The 22,936-nt window shown below is 40.2% G+C and overlaps 3 protein-coding genes across 3 annotated transcripts in view; 1 reads left to right on the forward strand and 2 right to left on the reverse strand.

Annotated features, from left to right (window-relative positions):
* calcr (calcitonin receptor) overlaps positions 1 to 8,305 on the reverse strand; it is a gene marked incomplete at its 3' end in the record, with an annotated part of 66,642 nt that extends 58,337 nt beyond the window's left edge. The window contains 1 exon segment of the mRNA XM_038725339.1: positions 8,001 to 8,305.
* A 9,582-nt stretch (positions 8,306 to 17,887) lies between these two features.
* Positions 17,888 to 20,192, reverse strand: tfpi2 (tissue factor pathway inhibitor 2). Its single transcript, XM_038724318.1, has 5 exons — positions 20,036 to 20,192; positions 19,736 to 19,906; positions 19,283 to 19,462; positions 18,750 to 18,923; positions 17,888 to 18,336 (listed from the first exon to the last, which is right to left on the reverse strand). Exons 1-5 carry the CDS (start codon positions 20,163 to 20,165, stop codon positions 18,257 to 18,259), a joined length of 735 nt encoding a protein of 244 aa, XP_038580246.1. The 5' UTR covers positions 20,166 to 20,192; the 3' UTR covers positions 17,888 to 18,256.
* Positions 20,193 to 20,458: 266 nt separating this feature from the next.
* gngt1 (guanine nucleotide binding protein (G protein), gamma transducing activity polypeptide 1) lies at positions 20,459 to 22,313 on the forward strand. The gene is made up of 3 exons (XM_038724320.1): positions 20,459 to 21,259; positions 21,554 to 21,652; positions 21,861 to 22,313. Exons 2-3 carry the CDS (start codon positions 21,557 to 21,559, stop codon positions 21,984 to 21,986), a joined length of 222 nt encoding a protein of 73 aa, XP_038580248.1. The 5' UTR covers positions 20,459 to 21,259; positions 21,554 to 21,556; the 3' UTR covers positions 21,987 to 22,313.
* Positions 22,314 to 22,936: the final 623 nt, after the last annotated feature.

Consider the following 22,936-nt stretch of genomic DNA (forward strand, 5'->3'; position numbering starts at 1 on the left):
GGGGTTACATTTAAACCCCTCCAGTACGCTTTAATTAAAACGGCGCCTACTGGCCTGATTTTGAAATTAGAAGCAGTTTAGACATTTTTGGAAATTGTTTTACTGTCATAAGAGCTCTGTTATGGTTCACTTAACTAAAAGCAGATATTTATACATCTTTATAAAACTCTAACAACAAAAGCACCTGACCACATCAAACAAAAGCACATGAAAGATCATAATAAAGCTAAATACATGGAGTCAAAAGGGTCGAGAGTGTTACACATATATAAATATATAGTGAATTTTAATGTTGTTCCAATTAGTCAAAGATAACCATAAGTATATATTTCTCAACCATTTTTTTCTATAAAGTCACTTTCATGTGTCACTTTAAAATAAAATTTCAAACACTCGAATTGTGAATTTGCATGAACAGGAAAACATCCCTCTTGAGATCTTAAGCACCAATTCAGAGCAAAGAAAGATGGTGACAGATGGGTTGAGATGAGGCCTCCACTGTCATCTGAGTGACTTACTATACGGTGCTCTCAGTTCCCCTTCTCCATCTGCAGATCATAAAACCCATCTTGAAGATAACCTTGCCTTTTCAATTCCAGAGAAATAAAAAAACAAGAATGTGCACATTTTTCCTCAGTATGCTCTTAATTGAGTGAGGGAGGACCCTTCCTCATGAGGCCTCCCCTCTTAACCTTTGCTCTTCTTAAATATGCTTTTCAAAAGAATTTAAATCTTCTATCAGTCACTGAGTCGCAGAAAAAAAAAAGAGAGAAATGAAGGCAGCCGGCATCAACATATCCATGTAGGCACACAAGCCACAGCATCCTTTATCAAACTGGAGGCAGATTTTTGCATTTTGGGTTTTCTTTTCTCTAAGTCTGCTTAAAAGTTTAATTATTCCTTTTAAGGTTAAGGAGATAAGACCATTATAGGGGATGATGTTAACTGCCCAGCATAGTATAAAAGAATAGACCAAGATTGATAAATTGCTATGGTGTTAAAGTTCACAACAAACGTTTTTGCTGAGATGGATATCTGCATGCAATACAGATCCCATTAGGATACACCATTTGTCCTACATAGCAAACTCAACACTTGCATCAATGTGCAATTGGAGAGGAAGTACACTGCAGCTGAGGGCTATGGGAAAGCAATTAAAGAAGTAATTTGTCGCTGGACTTTGGCCGAAAGGCATTTCTGTAACTACAATTCCCTTCTGGGCACAGTGTTCCTAGTACGCTCTGTTGGGTCAGAGAGTGGTCTGTGTCTGGGTGCTATAAGCTGTAAACAGACAGAGAGAGAGAGACAGGCAGAGTGAGAGAGATGGGTGCTGTTATCATGAGTACACACTGTAGGAAACAGGATAATTAAAATAGTAGCACAAGTGCTCTTACAGTCCTTTAATATTGTGACCAGAGGGTAAAACTGTAGAGGAGTGGAAAGAGGTGGAAATAAAGGGAGTAATGAGAGAAATTAAGGGAGAGGCAATTAGCAAACATTACAATAAACATTCAATTACCATTACGAGCGATAAGAGAAAAATTGAGAACAGAGACAATAGGAAAAGAAGTCAGTGACAAAGGAGAAGAATTGAAAGCAGTAAGTCAGAGCAGAGTGTTTCCAGAACAGAGCGGTTATGCTGCAAATCACTCTCTTTGCACTACAAGCCCCTGAAGCTTCATTCTGAAGCCGCCGACGCCATCTCAGACCCTCAGCAAGAGTCAGCCTGGACTTTTCTACTACAACAGCGAGCGCATATTATAAACATCAAGAGTTTTATTTCAGTATCTTGCTCTTGAGTTTGTGGATGTCAGATCTGCAACAACCTTTTGTAACATTTAGGAAGAAATAAGCACAAGTCATCAGGGAAGAAGGAGGGGACACTAGCATTTAATCATAACCACAATCATAGACATCGGCTTTGTTTGAAGTTCCACAGACATTATGCAGAGAGCATGTTTGTGAAAATACCACTCGTGTGATGACAAATGGCATGGACATAAATAGAAACATCTCTCTGCTTCTTCAACAGCATCAGGGTCGCATTCCAACTTGCAAATGCAACTCCAAATTTCCAGAGAATATTGCCTAATGCAGAGACCAAGTGACAAATAGAAACTCAGAGAGAGGAGAAAATCATTGGCCTTAAACCTCCAAAGTCAGCGTAACAGCTTTCTCTGGGTTGCCACCAATCAATCACGGAAACCTTAATGGGAGGGGGTGATTACACCTGGTATTACAGCCGACCCGGTGAGTCATAGAGAGACTTGAAGTGTGAGCCAAAATGAGGATGAAAAAGAGCCGAATGGCAAAGGAAATCAATGAGTGGTCTGGTAGTCTAGGGATATTGTAATAAATCAGAATTAACAGTGTCTCACAGCGCACACAGAGCTGCCCTTGGTGGGGAAAGTAAGCCACTTTAATTACTGTCAATCACACTGGGCTTTGCTTTCAGGCCCCCTGCGAGTAAGACTTCAATATTAAACAGTAGGGGTCTTTTAGAGGGGCTTGATCTGTCACTCATTTCAGTCTAATATTACCCAAATATGCCCATTGTTAATACCAAGCTATTACCTGGATTTTACTTTTTTAATGCGATGGTATTACTTAATTATTACCTCTTTGTTATCAAACTATTACCCCACTATTACCATTAAATCTTTTATGTCGTGCAAAACACAAGTTCTCATTAGTAAAAAGATCCCTATCCATGTCATTGTCTTGACAGATTGCAGGCACATATGCCGACAGACGTATCAGTGTTGTGTGAGAGTGCCAAATCCTGAGTGAATGAGAGCCAAAAATATTCCAGTGCGTCACTCTAAATGTCAGTGTTTTTGAAAAAAATGGAAAAGCATATCTGGAGTGATAATCTGGACACCTGGCTGGTAAACAGCAGGGAAGATCGGCGATGAACACAGACTGAAAGGCAAGAACGCAACGGCTTATTTTAATGGAGATTAAGGACATAAGTGGTTGAATCCTCTGTTTTGTTGCTGTAAAATGTAGGACCTCCAATTTTTGACCAGACCGACTTAAAACACTGAAAAAAGAAAATCATCTTTTTAACCCCTCCTGACCCTGAATTATGCACACTCTGTGACTGCATGTCTCTCAGAGTGACCAAAAGCTATCAGGGGATGACACTTTGGCACGAAAAAGCCCCAGGAAGTGTTTGCCAACCAAACACAGGAGGGAGAAGGTGAAAACATTTAGAGCAAAAATAGAAGGACGGAAGGAATGAGAGAGATGGGCAAAAGACAGGAGGGACTGAGAATGCAATTAACTGTGAAGGACAAAAGGTGAAAGGACAGAGCAACAACAGAGGACAGAGATGAAGAGAGGGGAAGACAGAGACAGAGAAAATGAAATCAAATTGGAGAAGACATGCCTTTTTCACTACAAATGTAAAAAAGACAAAGAAATGAGACAGGAGAAGCATGAGGTGCGGACATTATGAAGATGAAATAAGATTTGGAAGTCCACAAGAACAAAAAGTAGCAGCTAGGACAAGTAAAGTAGATATTGTAAAGGAAGAAAAAGGTGAATAAAAGCAAAGAAGAAGCTGTGACTGAACAGCAAAAAAAGGCGAGATAAAGAGGCAAAAAGTGTGTGTTACTTGCTGCGCTGACAGCAGAAAAATAGAAACTTTGCATGCTAATGGGATCCTTTAAACAGACGTGTTTTTTCCATTCGCTGTCAATGTCTTCCAGAAGGATAAAAATGGGTTCATAGCAAGTTGACTTTTAAAGGCTCTATCAGAGAATGTTTTACCCTATACAGTAAAATGATGAGGCACTTTGATCTTACAGAGAGGAGGAACGTGTGGCTGCTTCGATGACGCACCCCTGCTTTCACACTCATTGAAGGCTTTGTGTCGGATTATTAACAGTAATGACTAGAGCAAATGAGTTTGCCATCAGTGTTAAACATTTAGCAGAGTAATTGTTAATTGTTGTTCACAAGGAGCCACTTTTTAAGGGCAGCCTAAATGGAGGATTTTGGATGCTTTAGAGGGTTAACAGCTTTCTTAGCCTGGTGGAAATTTAGAAACCATTCTGGAGAATTGAATTTCCATTAAAAACCCAATTTAACAGCTGTAAGGAGGCTTTAATCAGTCCTTTGCACAGACTAACAGCTATTCAATAATGAGCTACCTTACCACTTAAAACAGCTGTCCATAAAGTTATAATATCCCCAGCAAATTGTTCTTTACGTTTCAAAACCTATAATGTGTTTTTTATGACCGTAAGATAAGCTTTTTAGGGTGAACACTGTAGAAATAAAGAAGAGGAGATGTGGAACTGCATGTTCCTTTGGCTCTGCTAACAGATCTTCATGATTTCAGACAGGGAACATTCGATCGATCAAGGAAGTAAAGGAGCACGTTGTGCCGTTAGCTGTGCAGCTGTAGCGTCTGGAGTAGCGGCACTGCAAATTGAATTCAGGTATTACAGGAAGGGGAAGAGATCACAGGCCAGAGGAGACACAATGACATTTTTATGAAAATGTTAATACGTGGTGAAATGATCTGTCTGTATCTCTTTCTTTGTTACACACCCACACGCATGCACACACACACACACACACACACACAAACACACACACACACACACACACTAATCATTTGTTGTATAAACCTGTTTTTTCTAAGCCATCAGCCATTCACTCTATTCTAGCACCACCTATTGATACTACTTTTCACTGTATGAAGTGCTGTAGCTGCAGCACTGTTTACAGGAGATGTTTCACTGCCTAAAATACACCATCCCATTTGTATTAAATAACAATGCTGAAATAAAGACCGTTTTGTTTCATTACTGTCGTGTGCATGTCTTTCCTGGAGCCTTATTTGAGTTTAGTCATAAATCACATGCAAATTTTGCAAGCTTCTATTACTCTGAAACTGCTCATCCAGCCACCTGCAATTGGTAAACAGCTAACCGGGGGAGAGATAACTGCAACAGACGACTGTGAAATTGAATTTTGCATCAGCAGATCCCCTTGTCTTCATAGAAAATCATGAACATGAGCATTTGCCTGAATAAAGTTCATATCTGACTCATGCAGAGAACTGAGAGCTAACATGAAAGACGGACAGAGAACGGCTACAGTTGCGCTGCACATATTGCAACACTTAACTTTAATCACATCCTATAACCATTCCAGCTTGCCCAATAGTGACTCAAAGTCAACTTCAGTGTCTCTTGCTACTCTATAAATGTCTTTATCATTTTACAGACCCAGCTGTGCACCGCTGTGTGTGTACATGGTAGCATGAAATGAAGAAGTAAAGCCTGACCTCTGGCTCTGACAACACAGTTCCATTTATTATGTAATGGAAAAGGTTAAGCCCCACCCTTAGATCTGTCTGAGTCTGATGTATGGCTCGCCAGCATGGAAACTCTAAACCTTAACGTGTGACATTTCAGCGTAAGTCCAAATTATGCAGCTTCTCAGCACATTTAGTCTCTCTCCTCTTTCAAGGTTTTCAAGACTGCCAACATTAACGGCGTGACAGCAAAACTGTCCACGTTACACGAACACGTAAGTAGCTTAAGACAGCATGGGGTCAACAGAAGAGGGTTTTTCCATCATGTTCATGTTATTTCACATGATTCTTGATTCCTCTGATCTGTTTCACCAAGAGATCGTAATGCAGCGGGAGATGTGTCACTGTTACTTCTAAGCAGTAGTATTTAGCGTTGTCTTGTTCATGAATGCGTCAATTATGATGCTCAGACAGGGAGATATAGTGACATTTTGGGTCACTGCATGTACCTATGAATAAAACATAGAGGCTTGATTAATATTGAGGAATAACAACAGACAGTGAATAGTCTGCTGACCTCCCCATGAGTGATGGGACTCAATTACCTGACTCTGTATGTGTGTGTGTGTGTGTGTGTGTGTGTGTGTGTGTGTGTGTGTGAGACAAGCTGTGTGTGCAAATGTGTATTGGCATGTATTTGCATTTGCGGCGTGTCTAAATGTTGGTTTGGCGATTGCAGGAGTATTATAGTCCAAAACCCAAAATGAGACACAAAAGCGCAAAGCAGCTTCATAAGTGTGCATCCAAATCTTTCAATTGGAAACAAAGCTTTAAAAGCTGTTCCTCAAACACTTGCAGAGCACAATGCCCCTCCAAAGGCCTCCTTTTTCATGCTGACCTCTCATTCGTGTCCCTGCAAAGGGGGAGCGTATTTTGCCACTTGCTCACTTACCCGCTTGCCCGTCTCTGACCGGACAGACTGGAGACGGACAGACAGACAAACAATGTGTGGGACAATGAATGACGAACTAATCTTCAAGACTCAAAAAGCAGCCACACTCATTGCCAACCCAGCCCAGCTCACTGCAGGGCGCCGTACATCTCAGCCTGCCTGTCTGCACGTATCTCTTCATTGCTGTCTTTCTCATTCTGTGCTGTTTATGTCTGCCTTTCTGCCGTACGGCCTCACTATGTGTCTGTTGCTATTCTTGTCTTGGTCTGTATTGCACAGCATGTGTATATCATGTGCCGAGAAGCTCTCGTTCCTCGCAGTCATATCAGCTCATTGAAGCCACTTCACTCACTGCCTCTAATAAAATTCCAGATGACACAAGCCATTACTCTAAACACGGTTACGTAAACACAAAGGAATCCCCAAAAGAAGAATCCCAATTTAGCCACAGACATCTTCGAAGCAGGCACTCCAGTTTCTGCTCTGTTTCTGCCACAACTGGAGACTGAACGAAGGCTTGCAGCATTCGGCGATGATTTTGGCTCATTTTATTTCCGGCTTGTGGGAATAGTGGGTCCATGAAGGAATGCTTATTTTCCCTTTCCACGAATTTGCTAATATAATCAATATGAGGGTGAATGCATGAGGGTGGTTTAAGGCAGTGTCAAAAATTCTCACGCAGAAGAGAAGAGAAGGAGTCCTGGGTGGATTTAGCTCGTGAAAATATACATACTTATACAAAGTCAAGATTTCTTTCTGAGAGCAAAGCAAAAAGCAGCTTTAGTCTCAGCCTCCACACAGATGCTGTGAATAATACAGCAAGTGCAGAAAGGTTGCATGCACTGACCTTTAATCTGTATACATGTGCCTACTTGTGTGCATTGTGTGCTGACTGATTGCTTGGGTTTATGTGTGTGTCTTGGTGTCCATTTCTTAACTTGTAAAATTATATTTATTACTGGGAACAGAATCGATGCCTCTCCATTTTTGTACTGTTAATCTCTCAGAAGAGAAGCTGGAGCCTGTTTGGATACTACGCAACATGTGTGTATGCGCTGTGTGTATGCGCTGTGTGTATGTGTGAGTGTATGTGCCTGTATGTGACTTGAAAGATTCATCTGTAACACAATCTTTCACATCTTTTTGACTGCAAAGAGGTGAATATGTTTAGAAGATCCTCCAATTTGCCTTATGTGCGCAGTTTGTACTCCACTATTGAAAATCCCTCTGCAAATTTGCATTGACTCACCAAGGAGTATCTAATCTGCAGAAGTTGGTTATGGTTTTCCATTAACATTAACAAATATTATGTATCCCATGGATCATTGCATTTCTTAGAATTCCTTCAGGAAAAACGCTGAATAAAATTTTCCATGAGTATAATGCATGCATCCACTACAATTTCGAATATTTTTTTAGTCACATAAATAGAGCATCACAGACAACTATCCATCCTGCATTTTCTGTATTTTTTCCTTTGCTTAAAATAATCTTGAGCTAAGCTGGTGTTAAATTTCCTTCTACGTGCTATTTAATCATAATGCTTTAACAGCATAAACGCAGGAAAATGAAAATCCAATTGATATTGCGTCAACAGTCACGGTCATCCCATGCAAAGAGAATCGGATTCTCCTTCATCAGTCCGGAAAATGTGACATAAAATTAGGCAAATTGACATTTAAATTGATAATATGTTCCCTTACGTGACTAATCCTGACACCGTCTCCAGCAGTGACTTGAATAAGTAAAGAAGAAAAACCTGAGTCGGTGACTTACCTTACTTCAACAGATTTTAGAAACTGCAGCCCCAGAAAGAGAAACAGATGCTGAGGAGATTCGGAGAAGCCCGGTGCTGTCTCCCAGCTTCTGTCGTCCTATTTAACGCCGCCTCAATAAAAAAAAATTTAAAAAAAAACTTTTTTCTTTGCATCCACGGAGATAAAACCCACAATAAAAATCTATTAAATGCTACTACTGCCCATGTCTCTAGCTTTTTATGAGATGAATTAATGACCGGCGGTGCGCGCGGTAGAGGAGCGCTGGGCAGGGCGCCGGTCTGTAGCCGTTATGAGCGGTGACAGTTGACTGCCCGGTAATCCAAGTGCGTCTAGCCTCCCGTTTACGCGGACGAGCGTGAGGTGGTGGAGCTCCTCCTCGCCTTAATCTCTGCCTGTCTGTTCGAGAGGCAACCTCTCCACAGCGTGTGTGCGCTCGGCTTGGACAGCGGTATTAAAACAAACAACATATTGAGACATTATAGGAATGTGAAACAGCTGGGTTCGTCTGTGGTGGTCAACAGTGACTTTATAATAGCCTATTGATCATAAAGATTGGCTACTTGTTTGACCTCTTTGTTTAGTTTACCATAATCTTTCCTTTATGAATCTCTTGTTATCACTAATATACATAACATACATTACTAGGAAAGGATGTGTAACAAATCACATTGTAAATTATTTGGTTATCACACTGATTCACACTGGGTAGTCCAACAGTCACACTATCAGGTGATACCCCTTACATTTTGTCAGTTGCCTATACTTGAGAGCCATGTTTTAAGACATAAAATACTATGCTAATAATTTGCATCTGATAGGCCTATGTTTTGTTTATCACTAAAAAGTTAAATTATGTCTATTTTTAAAATTACATCTAGGCCTACATTGTAAAAATACAACTTCGACAATTAGGCCAACTGAAAAGTCCATATTCCTCATTGCACTTGCTAGGTAAGTATAAGTATGCCCTCAGGGATTTTTATTTTCCTCATTATACCACACTCCTTCTCTTAAAAAACAGGTCAATAATAGGTCTAATATTCCCATGTCAAGACTAAATAGACCCAACCAATCTGCAGAAAAAAAAAATGAGGATGATAACTGGATGCTGGAAGACCTCAGTCCAGTGGAAATCAACTGGTCCACTGCTGATTATACACCGGTCAGCTATCACATTATGACTACTGACAGGTGAAGTGAATAACACTGATGCTGCTGAAAAGGTTGGTGCTGGTTCTACTAGACAGGTGTCAGAAAACAGTTCATCGCAGTTTGTTACGTATGTGGCTGCGTAGCCACAGAACAGTCAAAGTGCCTAAGCTGCTTAACTACTGAAAGCACCTACAATTGGCACATGAGCATCAGAACTGGACCACGGAGCAATGGAAGAAGGTGACCTGGTCTGATGAATCACGTTTATTTTACATCACATGGAGTGTGCATCAATTACCTGGGGAACATATGGCACCAGGATGCACTATGGGAAGAAGGCAAACCAGCGGAGGCAGTGTGATGCTTTGGGCAATGTTCTGCTGGGAAACCTTGGGTCCTGCCAGTCATGTGGATGCTACTTTGACACGTACCACCTACCTAAGCATTGTTGCAGACCATATGCACCCTTTAATGGAAACGGTATTCCCCGATGGCAGTGACATCTTTCAGCAGGATAAATCGCCCTGCCACAAAGTAAAAATGGTTCAGGAATGATTTGAGCAACGGCTGTTTCATGTGTAGGTTTGCCTCATTTCCCGTTTCAAATTTCACGTGTGTTTTCTTGACAAAACGTGGTTTAGAGACCAGCGTCAGGTGACACAGCCGCTGTCAGCTTGTGTAGTGTGTGAACCCTTCACCAATCAGTCACGTAGTGTGATCGCTACAATGACTTCAAGACTCCCGTCACAAGACAGCAAGTTGCGTAGTGTCAATGGCTCGGCCATCAGGACTTAAAGGATCTGCTGCTAACATCTTGGTGCCAGATACAGAACACCTTCTGAGGTCTAATGGAGTCCATGTCTTGACGGGTCAGGGCTGTTTTGGCGACTAAAAGGGGACTTACACAATATTAGGGGGGTGGTCATAATGTTATGGCTGATGGATGAAATGCCACAATGAAGTCTACTGAGTCATTAACAAAAGCAGATCTAGATATTCAACATCTTGTTTATTTTTACTCGTCGGTTCAGGTCAGGCTTTAAAACCCCCCTCCACTGCGTTTTGCTTATTGTTCCTTCACTTGGATGTTTGAGCTTCACCGAAATGATGTATGTGTAGAGTTTGTTTTGACATTCATGCTGAAGGGGGGAATGTCTCGCTGTGGCGTTTTCTTTAAAACAAACAAAAGTTCTGGTTACATTCAGTGTCAATCCGCAAAATGCATTGTGTGTATCCTTGCAATCTAACAAATGTATTGGGTGCATTTCCGTCCTCACAAAACATTTGCAAAGCAGATTTTAATTCCAGCATTTTTTACATCTATGTTTACCAACTAGCATGCTTCTTCTTCCCGTTGTTTGCAGGTGTGTACTGTGAGTTGCATCACCCGCAAGCTCAAATGCTTGCATGTGCATCGCAAAACAGAACAAGGACCCACTCATAGAAAAGCAGCTCAATCAAGTTACTAGATGTTTAGAATTCAGCACAGAACGGTTAAATCTGAGTTTAAGATATGTACGTACAAGCATGGTTTTTTGTGACACCAAAACTGGAAGCCAATGATGATCCATGTCTTTCAGTTTACAAAGCTGGTGGTACATAAAACCTCTGTGGAACCAACACCTTTGGGAGTACTTAAAAGTACTCTGTTCCTGATTGTTGTCTTCTTGTTTCAGAACTTAGTTACAGCCAGTGCTTGAAGTGAAAAAAATAAGTGCCATTACTCTCCTTATTCACATGTTGGTGTCTACCTCCGCAGAACGGGAACAGGTGAGCAGAACGTAGTGCCCCCTAGGTAATGCAGTTTATTTAGGGCCATTATGAATCTCCCAGAGAGCCTGATATGGAGTGTGCAGAAAAGAGGACCGGCAGCTTGTCAGAAGTCTAGTGCGCAAAAATAAAAGTCGGTACACCAAAGAGTCAAGTGTAGAAGTGAAGGTACCTTTGAGTGCCGGCCCACTTCAAGCACTGATTACAACACAATTAGCTTGTTGTAAATCACAAATTTAAAGGCCCATGTGCAGCATATAGTGATATCTAGTGGTGAGGTTGCAGATTGCAACAAAATCCAAGCATGCAGAAACTACAGTAGCAGCTAAACTCGCGAAAAACCCATAAGGGCCTCTCTAGAACCAGTGTTTGTTCTTTCTGGCCTATTGTAGAAACATGGCGGTGCAACATGGCATACTCCGTGGAAGAGGACCCGTTCCCTCTGTAGATATAAAGGGCTTATTCTAAGGTAATGAAAACACAACAATTCTTATTTTCAGGTGATTATACACTAATAAAAAACATACTTCTGGATATTATATTCCACTTCTGTCAACATTTCCGCCAATATTGGCAGGTCTTACACACTGGATCTTTAATGCTCATCTCACACGCAGGCACACACAAACAAAAACTCACACACACTCAGACAAGTCAGTGGTGGACATGTAGCTGCATATTTATAACACATTATAACAGTGAAAGACATGATGAGGCTGTCATCTCTAAAGCCAGGAAATCTGCAAACAAGCAGCGCTGCCTTCAAACCAGCAAAAAAGACAGAACGTCCAGAGGACGACGAGTGGACAATTACAGTCTACTTGGAAATGTTCTTCCAAAGTTGAAAACAATATTGACCTTGTCAGCCACATTTGACATGCACGTCTGCACCTGAAATCTAACCTGAAATCATACTATGTGACAAAGAACGTGACTTTCCAGTAACACAGATGTTTAGAACCCTTTTTTGGGGGGGCGGTCATATTTTTTCAACTTCAATGGACTTCTTTTTCTTTTTCTCCCTATTCACACCTGGATAAAAGTCATTCTGAACATGCTACACCATAGTCGCATCTTAAATCCCTCCTGGCAGAACCCCCGCTTTGACTGGTCACAAGTTGTGCTGCAGATGATATTGTGGTTAGAGGACACTTCCATGAAAAAGCAAGTCCTCTTCGCAGAATCTCCTCATTATGGTCAGTTGTGGTGACGATGGAAGGCTGTGGATGAATGAGCAAAATGGAGCTGGAGGAACGCCTGTTTAGTGGAACATGCTGTGATGTGAATCTTGAGGATAATGATGCCAACAAAAAGGCCGTGTGAGTCAGAGTTTGAATTTAATAAGTTGTGCCTGCATCAAGTTCTGGCATGAAGGATGTGATTTTTATCTTGGATATACAGAAAACATACGAACAACAGTTGAGGGTGAAATGATTGCTAGCGCTGAAGGTGGTTAATGACGGTGGTGCACTTCTGCTGTTAGATGCAGTTTCTAGCTACAGGGTGGAAGCTTTCATATCTTTCAAACAGTGATTGCTGAATATCCAATTAGAAACGAAGCCTAGAACACTGTGCATTTACATTGGTTTTGTACATGCAATCCTTTGATTTCTCAGCAGGAAATGGCACCATCAAGACTTGTCATCAGGAGTTGCATTTTCGACTGATTCTGTGGGTTCATAGAGCATTTGTCTGTTATATTTTATTCATAAATGGCTCATTTTAATGAAGGCTCCCAGCTGTGAATCAGAAAATGTGCCCATATCCCAGTAAAACAACCATGGTTGCTGTCTTTTTCAATGTGCTGTGCAATATTACTGAAACAACATTTATGAATTTGATTCCAGGGTACATTTTTGAACAGTAAGCTGCTATAATCAATATTTTTATATTAACAATGTATCAAAAGGCTAAAGATTATGAAAAAATGGTAGCCCGTAGTGATGTGCACACATTTTATCACCCAACTGAAGTGAAGTAAGTGTCTGCTCACATCCTTGACAAGATTGTCCCTCACGTCCAGTCTGCATATAATCTGCTTACTCTTGGAATTTTCAGCTCTCTTGTTCCACCCTCGCGTGGGGAGCATGTGGTGGGTCAGCTTTCCCAAATGTAATATGTATTAAAACCGCATTATTAAGCAGCACAATTCAGTTGTGCCAAAGAGTTTAGCTGCTGAGTCTGCAGAGAACTGCTGAACTGGAGCTTGATATAAAGTGTTCAACCTCTGGGCAGCTGGTAAGTGAAGAGTACAGGTGAAGAGGAGGAACCTCCAGCTCAGAGTGAAATCTTTATTTTCATGGAAGCGCATTTTAACTGTGCTGGTAGAAAAAATTCATCACCAGGTTCAGGTAAAAATAGGCGTCTGTATTTTGTTCGTTCTGCTCAGATCATTTTTAATCTTCCCAACCTTGATGAAAAATGATGCTGGCACATGTGCAGGAGGGTGAGGGCAGTCGATTTATTTACAGCTATGAGTCATCTGCAGCAAAAGAGATGGTATTTGAAAACATCAAAAGCACAGTATGAGTATTACAGTAAAGACCTGTGCGCAGTGGGAAGCATTTGGTCAGCATCTTTTGAACCCTTACACAATAGCCTGGAACCTCTCTATTACCAGACTTAGAGTGTGTTATAGAAACTGTAGAAATCAGTATTCACCTCAAAAAACAATTACTACACCACTATCATAGCCAAGGCAGGGTGAAATTACCTTAGAGTTTTAGAAGTGGGAAGGTAGTGTAATTACTAAAGCTCGACTACAGAGGTGTCTATGAGGTCATAGTTATCCAACGAAGGTTAAAATCAAGGGCAACTGGACTTGGTTGAAGATACTGGAAGACGTTTCGTCCCTCATCCAAAGGACTTCTGGCAGGGAAGCTATTTAACCTCAGTGGGGTCGTTGGCCCGGGTCATCGATACCGCTGGTTCGTTAGTGTTCCTTGTTGCTGTGACGACAGGCGTTACAGTCGTTAAGACTACCTGTGGCCAAGACTGAACGACCATCGTTGGTATCTTCACCTGAGGCCAATAGGTTACGTTTGTTGAGTTTCCTGGGAAGTGATGAAAGGACAGCATTGTAAGTGGGGGATAAGTGGTGGCGTAGACCCCCTCCCCTGTTCAATGACGGCTTCTCAACCCTGGTGTAGATGGCTTCCTTGACACCTCTTTCAAACCATCCATCTTCTCTGTCTAAAATGTGCACCTGGTGGTCCTCAAACGAGTGTCCTCTGTCCTTCAGATGTAAGTAGACTACAGAGGCAACACATCCATCCATTGTCAACCGCTTATCCTGCATACAGGGTCGTGGGGGGGCTGGATCCAATCCCAGCTGACATCAGGCGCAAGGTGGGGTACACCCTGGACAGGTCCCCAGTCCATCGCATGGCCACACATAGATGAACAACCACTCACGCTCACACTTAAGGACAATTTAGGGTCACCAATCAACATAGTCCGCATGTCTTTGGATGGTGGGAGGAAGCCGGAGAGAACCCACGCAGACACGGGGAGAACATGTAAACTCCACACAGAAAGGCCGGGCAACCAGGGTTTGAAGCCACAACCTTCTTGCTGTGAGGCGACAGTGCTAACCAATGCACCACTGCGCCACCCCAGGCAACACATATGTTCACAAATTAATCTCTTCCTTTTGGCATTTCTCTGGAAATCAGTTGGTATTCTGCAACAGGCTTCCATAACATCACAGAAGCAGAAGTAAGGAGTTCTCTGACTTGTTTAATTATACAACTACATGTGTTTGGAAGCCAGATGGACAGTTAAGAACAGCCAAAATTCTTCCCACCAGACGAATCAATCTTAGGTGTGTGAGGTGGAGCTGAGAGGTTCCACTTCACCCAACAGAAGATGATGGATGTTGGGGAAACTCTGATGCCATGTCGAGGCAGGGAAGCCTCCTGACATGTTTGGTCTAGAGTTTAAACCAGACCAAACTCTGACAGCCCAGAAATGATCTTAAAATAAAAATTAGCTTCAATTTGCATACAGTATGTTATCCCTGTGGCCAGAGTTCAGTTTCGGTCTGCAGTTTTAGTGTTCCTTAGGTCTAAAATAAAAAAACCAAACACACTCCTGTGATTTAATACAGCAGTTCCCAACCTACTGTAGGGATCAAAACCCCACCAAAGGGTTGGTGTGATCTAATGATCAAGATGTAACTAACAGAATTGGAAAGCAGAAAAACATATTTATGCTAACTACTGAAGCTTTATTTTTTCAGAATTTGCTCTAATATTTGCTTTTTTCTTGTGAAATACTGAAATTTGCCCTAAATTTATTTGATTATCGGTGAAGGAGAAAATAGTACTCTTTGGTTGAACTAGTTGAAACTGGTAGACCTGCCACACATTAAAAATGTTTAGTGGACAAGAAAGGAAAATGTACACCCGATGAGGTTTGTTTATTCAGCACCAACATTAATAAACATTAATGATCACATCCTGTTACATTAGGGAGTTTTCATGGGCAATAACATCAAAAATCTATGGACATGGCTGTTTTGTTTGTTGATAATATCACAAATAGCTATAATGGATTTCCTGTTTCTGGCTTTGAGGACACTGGCACATTGGACAACGTTGATTTTTCTAAAGCAAAAATAATGCTATATCAGTTTAGGATAATATTTTTTTTCCTGAGTAACTGTTTTTAAATATTCAAATAATGCATGTCCATCTGCTAATGTCAGTTTTCTTAGATGAGAAACACAAGATGAGTTGGTGCTGTGCCAAAAAAGGGAGAAGAAACTTGTAATCCATGTAGCTGGATCTCAAACCCAGTGGTTTTTATACTCCTGTGCTGCCAAAGCTGTGAGAGTACTCTGAAGGCAGTGCTCATTTCAGCAAACAAGATCCACCTACAGAAACAGATTGTAGTAGAATAAATGCTGCTGAGTCAACACCTGAGCTGCATGGCATGGGTTGCTCCAATATTCTGAAACTACAATTGGCTGCAAAATGTATCTGCAGTTTATTAGTGTAATTAAAGCAGTTAGAAAATTGGCCAAATTGGAGTATGTTTACACATACTCGTACCCCAAACTGGAAGTGTCAAAGTTCTTTTATTTGGTTGCTGTTTGATATTGAAATCTGCCACCAGGGGGTGTCTAAGATACTACCCCTAGACTATGTGAAGGCATTTTGCAAGCAGTGTTCATTTGGTATCATGTTAAATGTTAAAATTAGCATACTCTTAATTGCAGCAAGTATTTAAAAGCGTATTCAAAAAGTGCACAGAAATATATACATACATGTAACTTCTTCAAAATCAGTATTTTAATTTGATGACAACTTTTCAAACCACAAATAGAAAACAATATTTTTGTCTGACAAATGGTCATTTTAAATGAGAAGCATGTTTCAATGTAAATGTCCATTAATCACCATTTAGAATGAGACACAAAATATTTGTGGCTAATGTACTGCAGCTAATGAAATAACCCGAGCACGATTTGGTTATTAATTTCAAGCTCTCTGAACTATACCAAATCTTTTATAGTCAGTATTATTCCCAATCATGGTAGCTTTGTTATAATTAAAAGCTAACCACTGTGTCCATTTGTACCCTCACAAACATTTGTAATGTCTTTTGATGATTGAAACAGACTGTGAGAATATGTCGCTACACAGTGTGATTTGACAGAAAACAAGAAAGATTTGTTACCATCATGGTCAGTTTTAGTATCTTCTGAAACAAAAAACAAGCAAACAGATTGTATCTCATAAAATATGCTGTACTGCATTGTGCTTAATTTTCATCAAATGCCCATGAGCCATTGATTGGAGTTTGAACTACCACTGACCTGTACTGGATGTGATGTAACTCACCTATTTTGCTATTCTGGTTTATACACCTTTTAAAAGTGCTATATCTTGTATTTTTATTGATTGAACAGTCTTGGTACAGGGAAGAATTTTTGCCTCAAAGAGCACGTAATCGAAATAAGCTTAACCTCACTTCCCCAAAACCACCACTAGTGATGATTTCAAGATTATGCAGCTTTTGAGAAGCTGAGTGTAGACTGTTAGGAAGACATCCTCTCTCATAATGCAATCGAGTAGATGATTTAGCATTGGTTCTTAATAGCAAAGGGCCTAGCCAGATGTATTATCTTTTATTGCTATTTATAGCCAAGACGGATGGGTGAGCAGCTTCCTTTGATACCATCCATAAATATTTATTGTCTAAAAAATCACACAGCGCTTCAACTATTCTATTATAAGAGATGATGTTGGAGATGGAACAAAGCAGTTTTAGGACAGTCATGATATTCTGGAAACCCAGTATACCTTGAATTAATAGCCCAATTTCTTTAATGGGGTTACAGAGTTATTAGATTTCTCCTGTGGTGCATAAAATATATTATCTGAGAAAACTAGGAATGATTGACTAAAAAAAGGAAAATCCAATTCAACAACTGAATCTGGTTTGTTTAATTATGTGTATTTCACTGTAATTACATTGCAAATGCTGAAATTATAGTTGGAAGCTCATGATTTATGTTTTGTAAACCTGCAGCTTCCTCTCCTTTAAATATGCACTAACATTCTAATGAACCTGCCACAGTATAGCGTTTTCTGGCCCGTGATTACTTCCTTCCTGATTCAAGGCTATACTGAAGCCGCCATGATAGGCTTGAGTGCCTTGCAAAGTACTACCAGATAAGGAGGGGAGACAGCAGCATTAGTAAGGAATGGAAGAGGCCTAGAGATAAAGCGAAAGTGACTGAGAGAAAGTGAAGAAACCAGCCAAGCCTGTTTTCATTTTGGCTGCAATGTTGTTGTGCTTTAGTAAAAATAATAAAGACTCTTTAAGGTTATATGCATACACTGCAGTGGTTGGTGTAATCAACACATTTTGCGTTAGTTAATTATTCAGATAACACACAATACAGTCATTTACTGACAGCAGCAGTGTAAAAGTGCAAAGAAAATGGTGCAATACTTAATAAATTCTGTATATTTTATTTAAAAAATGTGCTTATTAACCAGCTAAGCAAGTAATAGTAGTGATAATATAATACAATACAATAAGGATTTACTTCTTATATAAAATATACACTACACAGTATCACATTTCACAATCAGGAACATTAGTTCAGTAGTAATAAACTTCATCAACAGCAAACAGTAAAATCACATTTGAAATGGCTCATTATGCGTTACATACAAATACAGTGAAAATGTGTGTATGTGCCACTGAAACTCTTACAGTAACAACAAAGAAGACCATGTCAACTTTTTGGCATATTTTGGCAGTAATTGTTTATGTTTCCAATAAGGTCTTTTCCAAGTGAGTCCACGTGTCAGACATCTACGCCTGCAAGAAAGTGTTGAAATTCCTATACCGTCTCATGCGATTAGTTTTTACTGGTCTTATGAGTTTCTTCCCTCCTGCAACAAAAAAGTACAACAATTCAGTATAACAACTTTATAACAAAAATTCTAATGCTTGTTGACTTTCTGTACTCATAATTAAGCATATGGCACTTCCCAGAGTACTCTGGGGTTGAAACCAAGGGAAATCTGCCCCTGGTTTCAACCCCAGAGTGCATTGTAATTGTCAGATGCCAAGCAATTTTTAAGCCTGATAATGAAATCAGCTGTGCATTGTTTGGGTTCCTACAGTTTCCCTCTGACTTCCTGAATTCTCTCCACATTCAAACCAACAGGTGGCTCTAACAGGCAGTCCAAATACTGTCATTATTACAGTGAACTAAGGAGTCTGTAAATTCTCCTCAAATGATCACCTTCAGTTACAGCTTTCATTTTGGTCAAACCTTTGCCACATGCATTCATTCACACACCTTTAAAACACACATCCATGCAGGTCCTCCTGGAGACAAAGTTGTTGCTGCTCCCTCCACAGCCTGAGTAGATGAAGTTCTCACACATGTTGGTGATGGTGTTGTAGTAATACCGAGGAATGGAGGCTGAACACTTCCCTTTGTCCAGGGGATCCAGGCAGAGCACGGGGATAGCTGTAAAATAAGACACAAAGCACAGTAAGACATCCAATCATAGCTTTGATGACCTTGAATTTCCTTATGAATGAAATATTTATTGTGTATCTATTGTGAATTCTCACAAAGGCATGATGAAGCATTATTTTCACATGTCCAGAATGCGTGTTCTTTCTCAGTAGCACTACTTAATTGTACCTGGAATGCTTGTTTGTTTCTTCTTTCTTAACAACACCATTCAAACTTTTGGAAGTGAATCTTGCCTGGTATTTCAGTGTTTGCCACACTTGTCTAGTCCATACATGCAGAGATGCCAGTGAGCATCACTTCAGGATTACCAAGTGGCAGCATGTCAGAGAAAATAAGTTTATACTAACTTTTTTGTGGACTGCAGTACTCCTTGCAAGAGCTGAGGTCTTGGAAGCGATTCAAATTGCCCTGGCAGCCACCGTAACTAAAGGGCTCACACTGCATGGTGGTCATGTTGAAGAAGTAGCGATGAAACAGACCACGGCAGGGTCCCTCGTCTTTAGGAAACCTGCAGATTTGGGGAATCTCTGGGGAGAAGATTTGAGTATGGGATTAGATCAGGTGGCATACTATGGTCTTCATGCAGCCTTTGCACGGCTGCATGAAGACCATAGGATGCCATAGGATGCCAGAAAGAACAAACTTCAACAAGTCTAGAAACAAATATACATTCATTATTTTCTTAATATTCAAGGTACATTTTCAAATAGGCCCACAGAATACAAAGAGTAAAGCCACACCCAATAGGCTACACATTCAGTAACTTTCTGAGGTGATCAAGGTCACCATCATCAACTTACTTGGGATTCTGAAACATGTTTTATGGCACTCTGGATAACTATTAAAGTTATTGGCATTCCCTTTGCACCCCCCATAGGAGAAAACCTCGCATTTTTGTGTAATAGTGTTGTAGTAATAGCGCTCAATGTCTCCTCTGCAAGGTCCCTCGTCCACTTGAAGGAGGCACACACCTAAAAGCAACATATACAGCCTATTGTTAATGAAACATAGAAAAAAAGTACGATAATTAAGATAAACATTACCGCTCGTTTCTCCTTAATACTCAGCTTGATTAGTGATATTATACCAACATGTCTTACCTTTAGGTGGCAGCGCCAAAACGTTGTAAAACAAGGAAAAAACTGTGAATAGCGCTAATAAGCAAAACTCCATTGTGCAACTTTTGCTCCAACTCAAGTCTTTCCGCTTTGCCGACCATCCCAGCCACATCCAGTTTTATAGGCTAGTTGAGTGAGATGTTTCCCAGGGGAACTTTAGGGGCGGGGATGTAATGATTCACTTACTACAGTGGAACTAGATTGGTGATGCATTGTATTAATTACATCAGAGAGGATCGTTATTACGTGATAACATCTACGTGTAGATGACTGTTAATGTAGTCACTAAGGGCATATTCAACCCAGAAATAATAAGAGAAATTCACCCTTTGGTGTCAAACAACTGCCGTCACAGACGACGACGATGTTGACGATAATGATTAGGCTATAAACCCACAGCATCCCTGTCACAGAAGAAATACGGTAATGCCTCTCAGGGACAGATGTGAAACATTAACATCTTCCCATCACACACCCGACTGACTGGACCCTCCCCCCCCCAACACCCACTTTCACTTTCACTCAAACCCTTAAAGCACTGTATGAATATTTCCAACCTTGTGATTTGTAATCTTGTGTTTTGCTTAATCACTGCAGCCTTCTTCAACATCCTTTCAAGGACAAAAGCAGGCCTATGTCTTGCTCCACTAAATGCTCAAGGTCCCCATTACTTAAACTTGAAAGCAGCATTAAGTAAAAATGCACAATAAAATTGAGCTTTTTGGTTTCACACAATTGCATAATTCTACCCTACTGTGTTCCACCTATTTTTGAAGATGTTGGGAAAACTGCCTTGTAGTCATGTTTAAAGCAATGATGTGTCTCCACCTTGACAGGTGCAGGCTAAATACAGATTAGCCATGTTATCAAAGTGACCTGATACATAAGGCACCACCCCTTAATCCATTTCTGAATATAAGTAAGGCCAGTGTCAAAATAGCCCAAATCCTAATTTAATCATGCAATATACAGTAAATACAGCTCATTGTTTTACATATAATTAAAAAAAAAAAACAGACGCCTGTGTGATTCCTGTTCGCAGCATACTTCAGACACTGGCGTGATCACACACAGTGGGACCTTGTTTTAATCAGATTAGCAGATTAGGATTGTTTATGCAGATTACTTTATAACCCAGATTGAGGGAGAGGAGAGGGATTCTTCAGCAGGATTTCAGGGGTGAAGGACTGCTCCCTGTAAACATCCGTAAGTACATTTCTATTCTTTTTTCTATTACGTTTTGTGAAGTGTGAGTTAAAATCCTTCAAGCAGTTTTATCTGCCATGTGGCAGTGAACATTTTGAAGCTACAAGGTACAAGGTATATTTATTTGTCATATTAGAACAGGCTGTAAAGTGAAATTGAGTATGTAACTCCCTTCTGCAACGTAGCAGACAATATACACTAATTAAAAGCAATTATAAACATGGTAAACAGAAAGAAACTATATTCAGTGGAACATTTTGCAAAAGTGCTGAATGCTGTTTCCCTTTTTGACAGAGAATGCCGGTCATAAACGTAGATGACCTGACGGACAAGGACAAGGCTGTAATGGAAGTAAACCAACTTAAAATTGAAGTGAAACTTGAGAGGTGGTTGGTAGGTTGCCTTTTTTGCACTGAGGTGATGAATATGTCAGGGTCTTTATTGTTTTGAAAGATACCAGTGAATAAATTAGGTTTCCAGACTTTTATCCATGATAAGCAATTTGTCAGCATATTTGAATGTAATTAGACTACCAGGAACAGCATTTAAAAACTAAACTGCTGGATAAGACTGTCTCATCACCTTTGCCTTATCACTTTAGACATCTAAATGCTGTGAGGAAATCAAGGAGTACATTCAGGCTGGAGAGGAGGAGGACATCCTCGTCAAAGGCATTGCAGAGGATAAGAACCCCTTCAAGGAGAAAGGTGGCTGTGTCATCTGCTAGATTGGACCTGAGAAGCTTTTCATATCTCAGATTAGCACCCAAGGACATTCTCCCTCCCCTCATAAAATGGATTTGCAGACTGAGAAGACTAGAAGGACATAATAAAGAATTTATAAAACTTAACGAGCTCCCATGTAAACAATTCCCCATCTTCTGGCCAGATTTGTAGCCTTATAATTTTATTCTTTGAAAAGATGCAATAAATAAGAATTGTATTTGGCAACCGTATATAATGCTTCTGTCTAATGTATATAGTCTGAGCAAATGGGCCCGTGTGTTGTTTCATACAAAGAAGCAATTGTCATTAAATGTGCTTGTTTACAACTCAGCCTGTCTCCATCATTCACTGTGAGAAGGTTTCGTGACAGGAAGAGAAACAGATACATCTTCATAACTCAGTTTGCATACATTTAGAGTTTGACCAACTTTTTCTCATACATTTTTATGAGAGCGTTAAAGTTTTGTTGAATACATAATGGTAAAGATCCAATTTAAAGGACCAAATTGTCTTTGGAAGTTTCTGCTGTTTTTTGGTAAAGTTTCATATTTTCTTTTTATATTTAGGTGCTTGGAATAGAAGAAAAATACATAATATGTTCTGTAAATTGACTAAAACATGCAAATTAACAGGTCTTTGATGACTCCTTAAAATGAAGCCTCTCTCTTTGTGACCCTTTGTTACACACTGCATGACAGGACTGCCAATGATTTTTCTTTTGCATATTGTTTCATTTAGTAGCAATACTTTCAATGACTTCATATATTTTCTTCGAGGTCGAAAGAAGTAAAACTATCAAGTATTTCATATTAAAGAAAAACACCCGAATATATAATTTTGTGTAGAGGTTTAATCCCCTTGAAGAGTCCTGACTCCTAGGTTTGGAACCACTGCTTTATGTGATAGCGGTGAAAGCGTTTTGAAAAAGACTGGGTTACCCATTTTCTATTTG

Source organism: Micropterus salmoides, unplaced genomic scaffold (assembly GCF_014851395.1).
Source record: "Micropterus salmoides isolate LMB-PRFRI ecotype aquatic unplaced genomic scaffold, ASM1485139v1 Ms_hic_scaffold_17, whole genome shotgun sequence".
Classification (NCBI taxonomy): domain Eukaryota; kingdom Metazoa; phylum Chordata; class Actinopteri; order Centrarchiformes; family Centrarchidae; genus Micropterus; species Micropterus salmoides.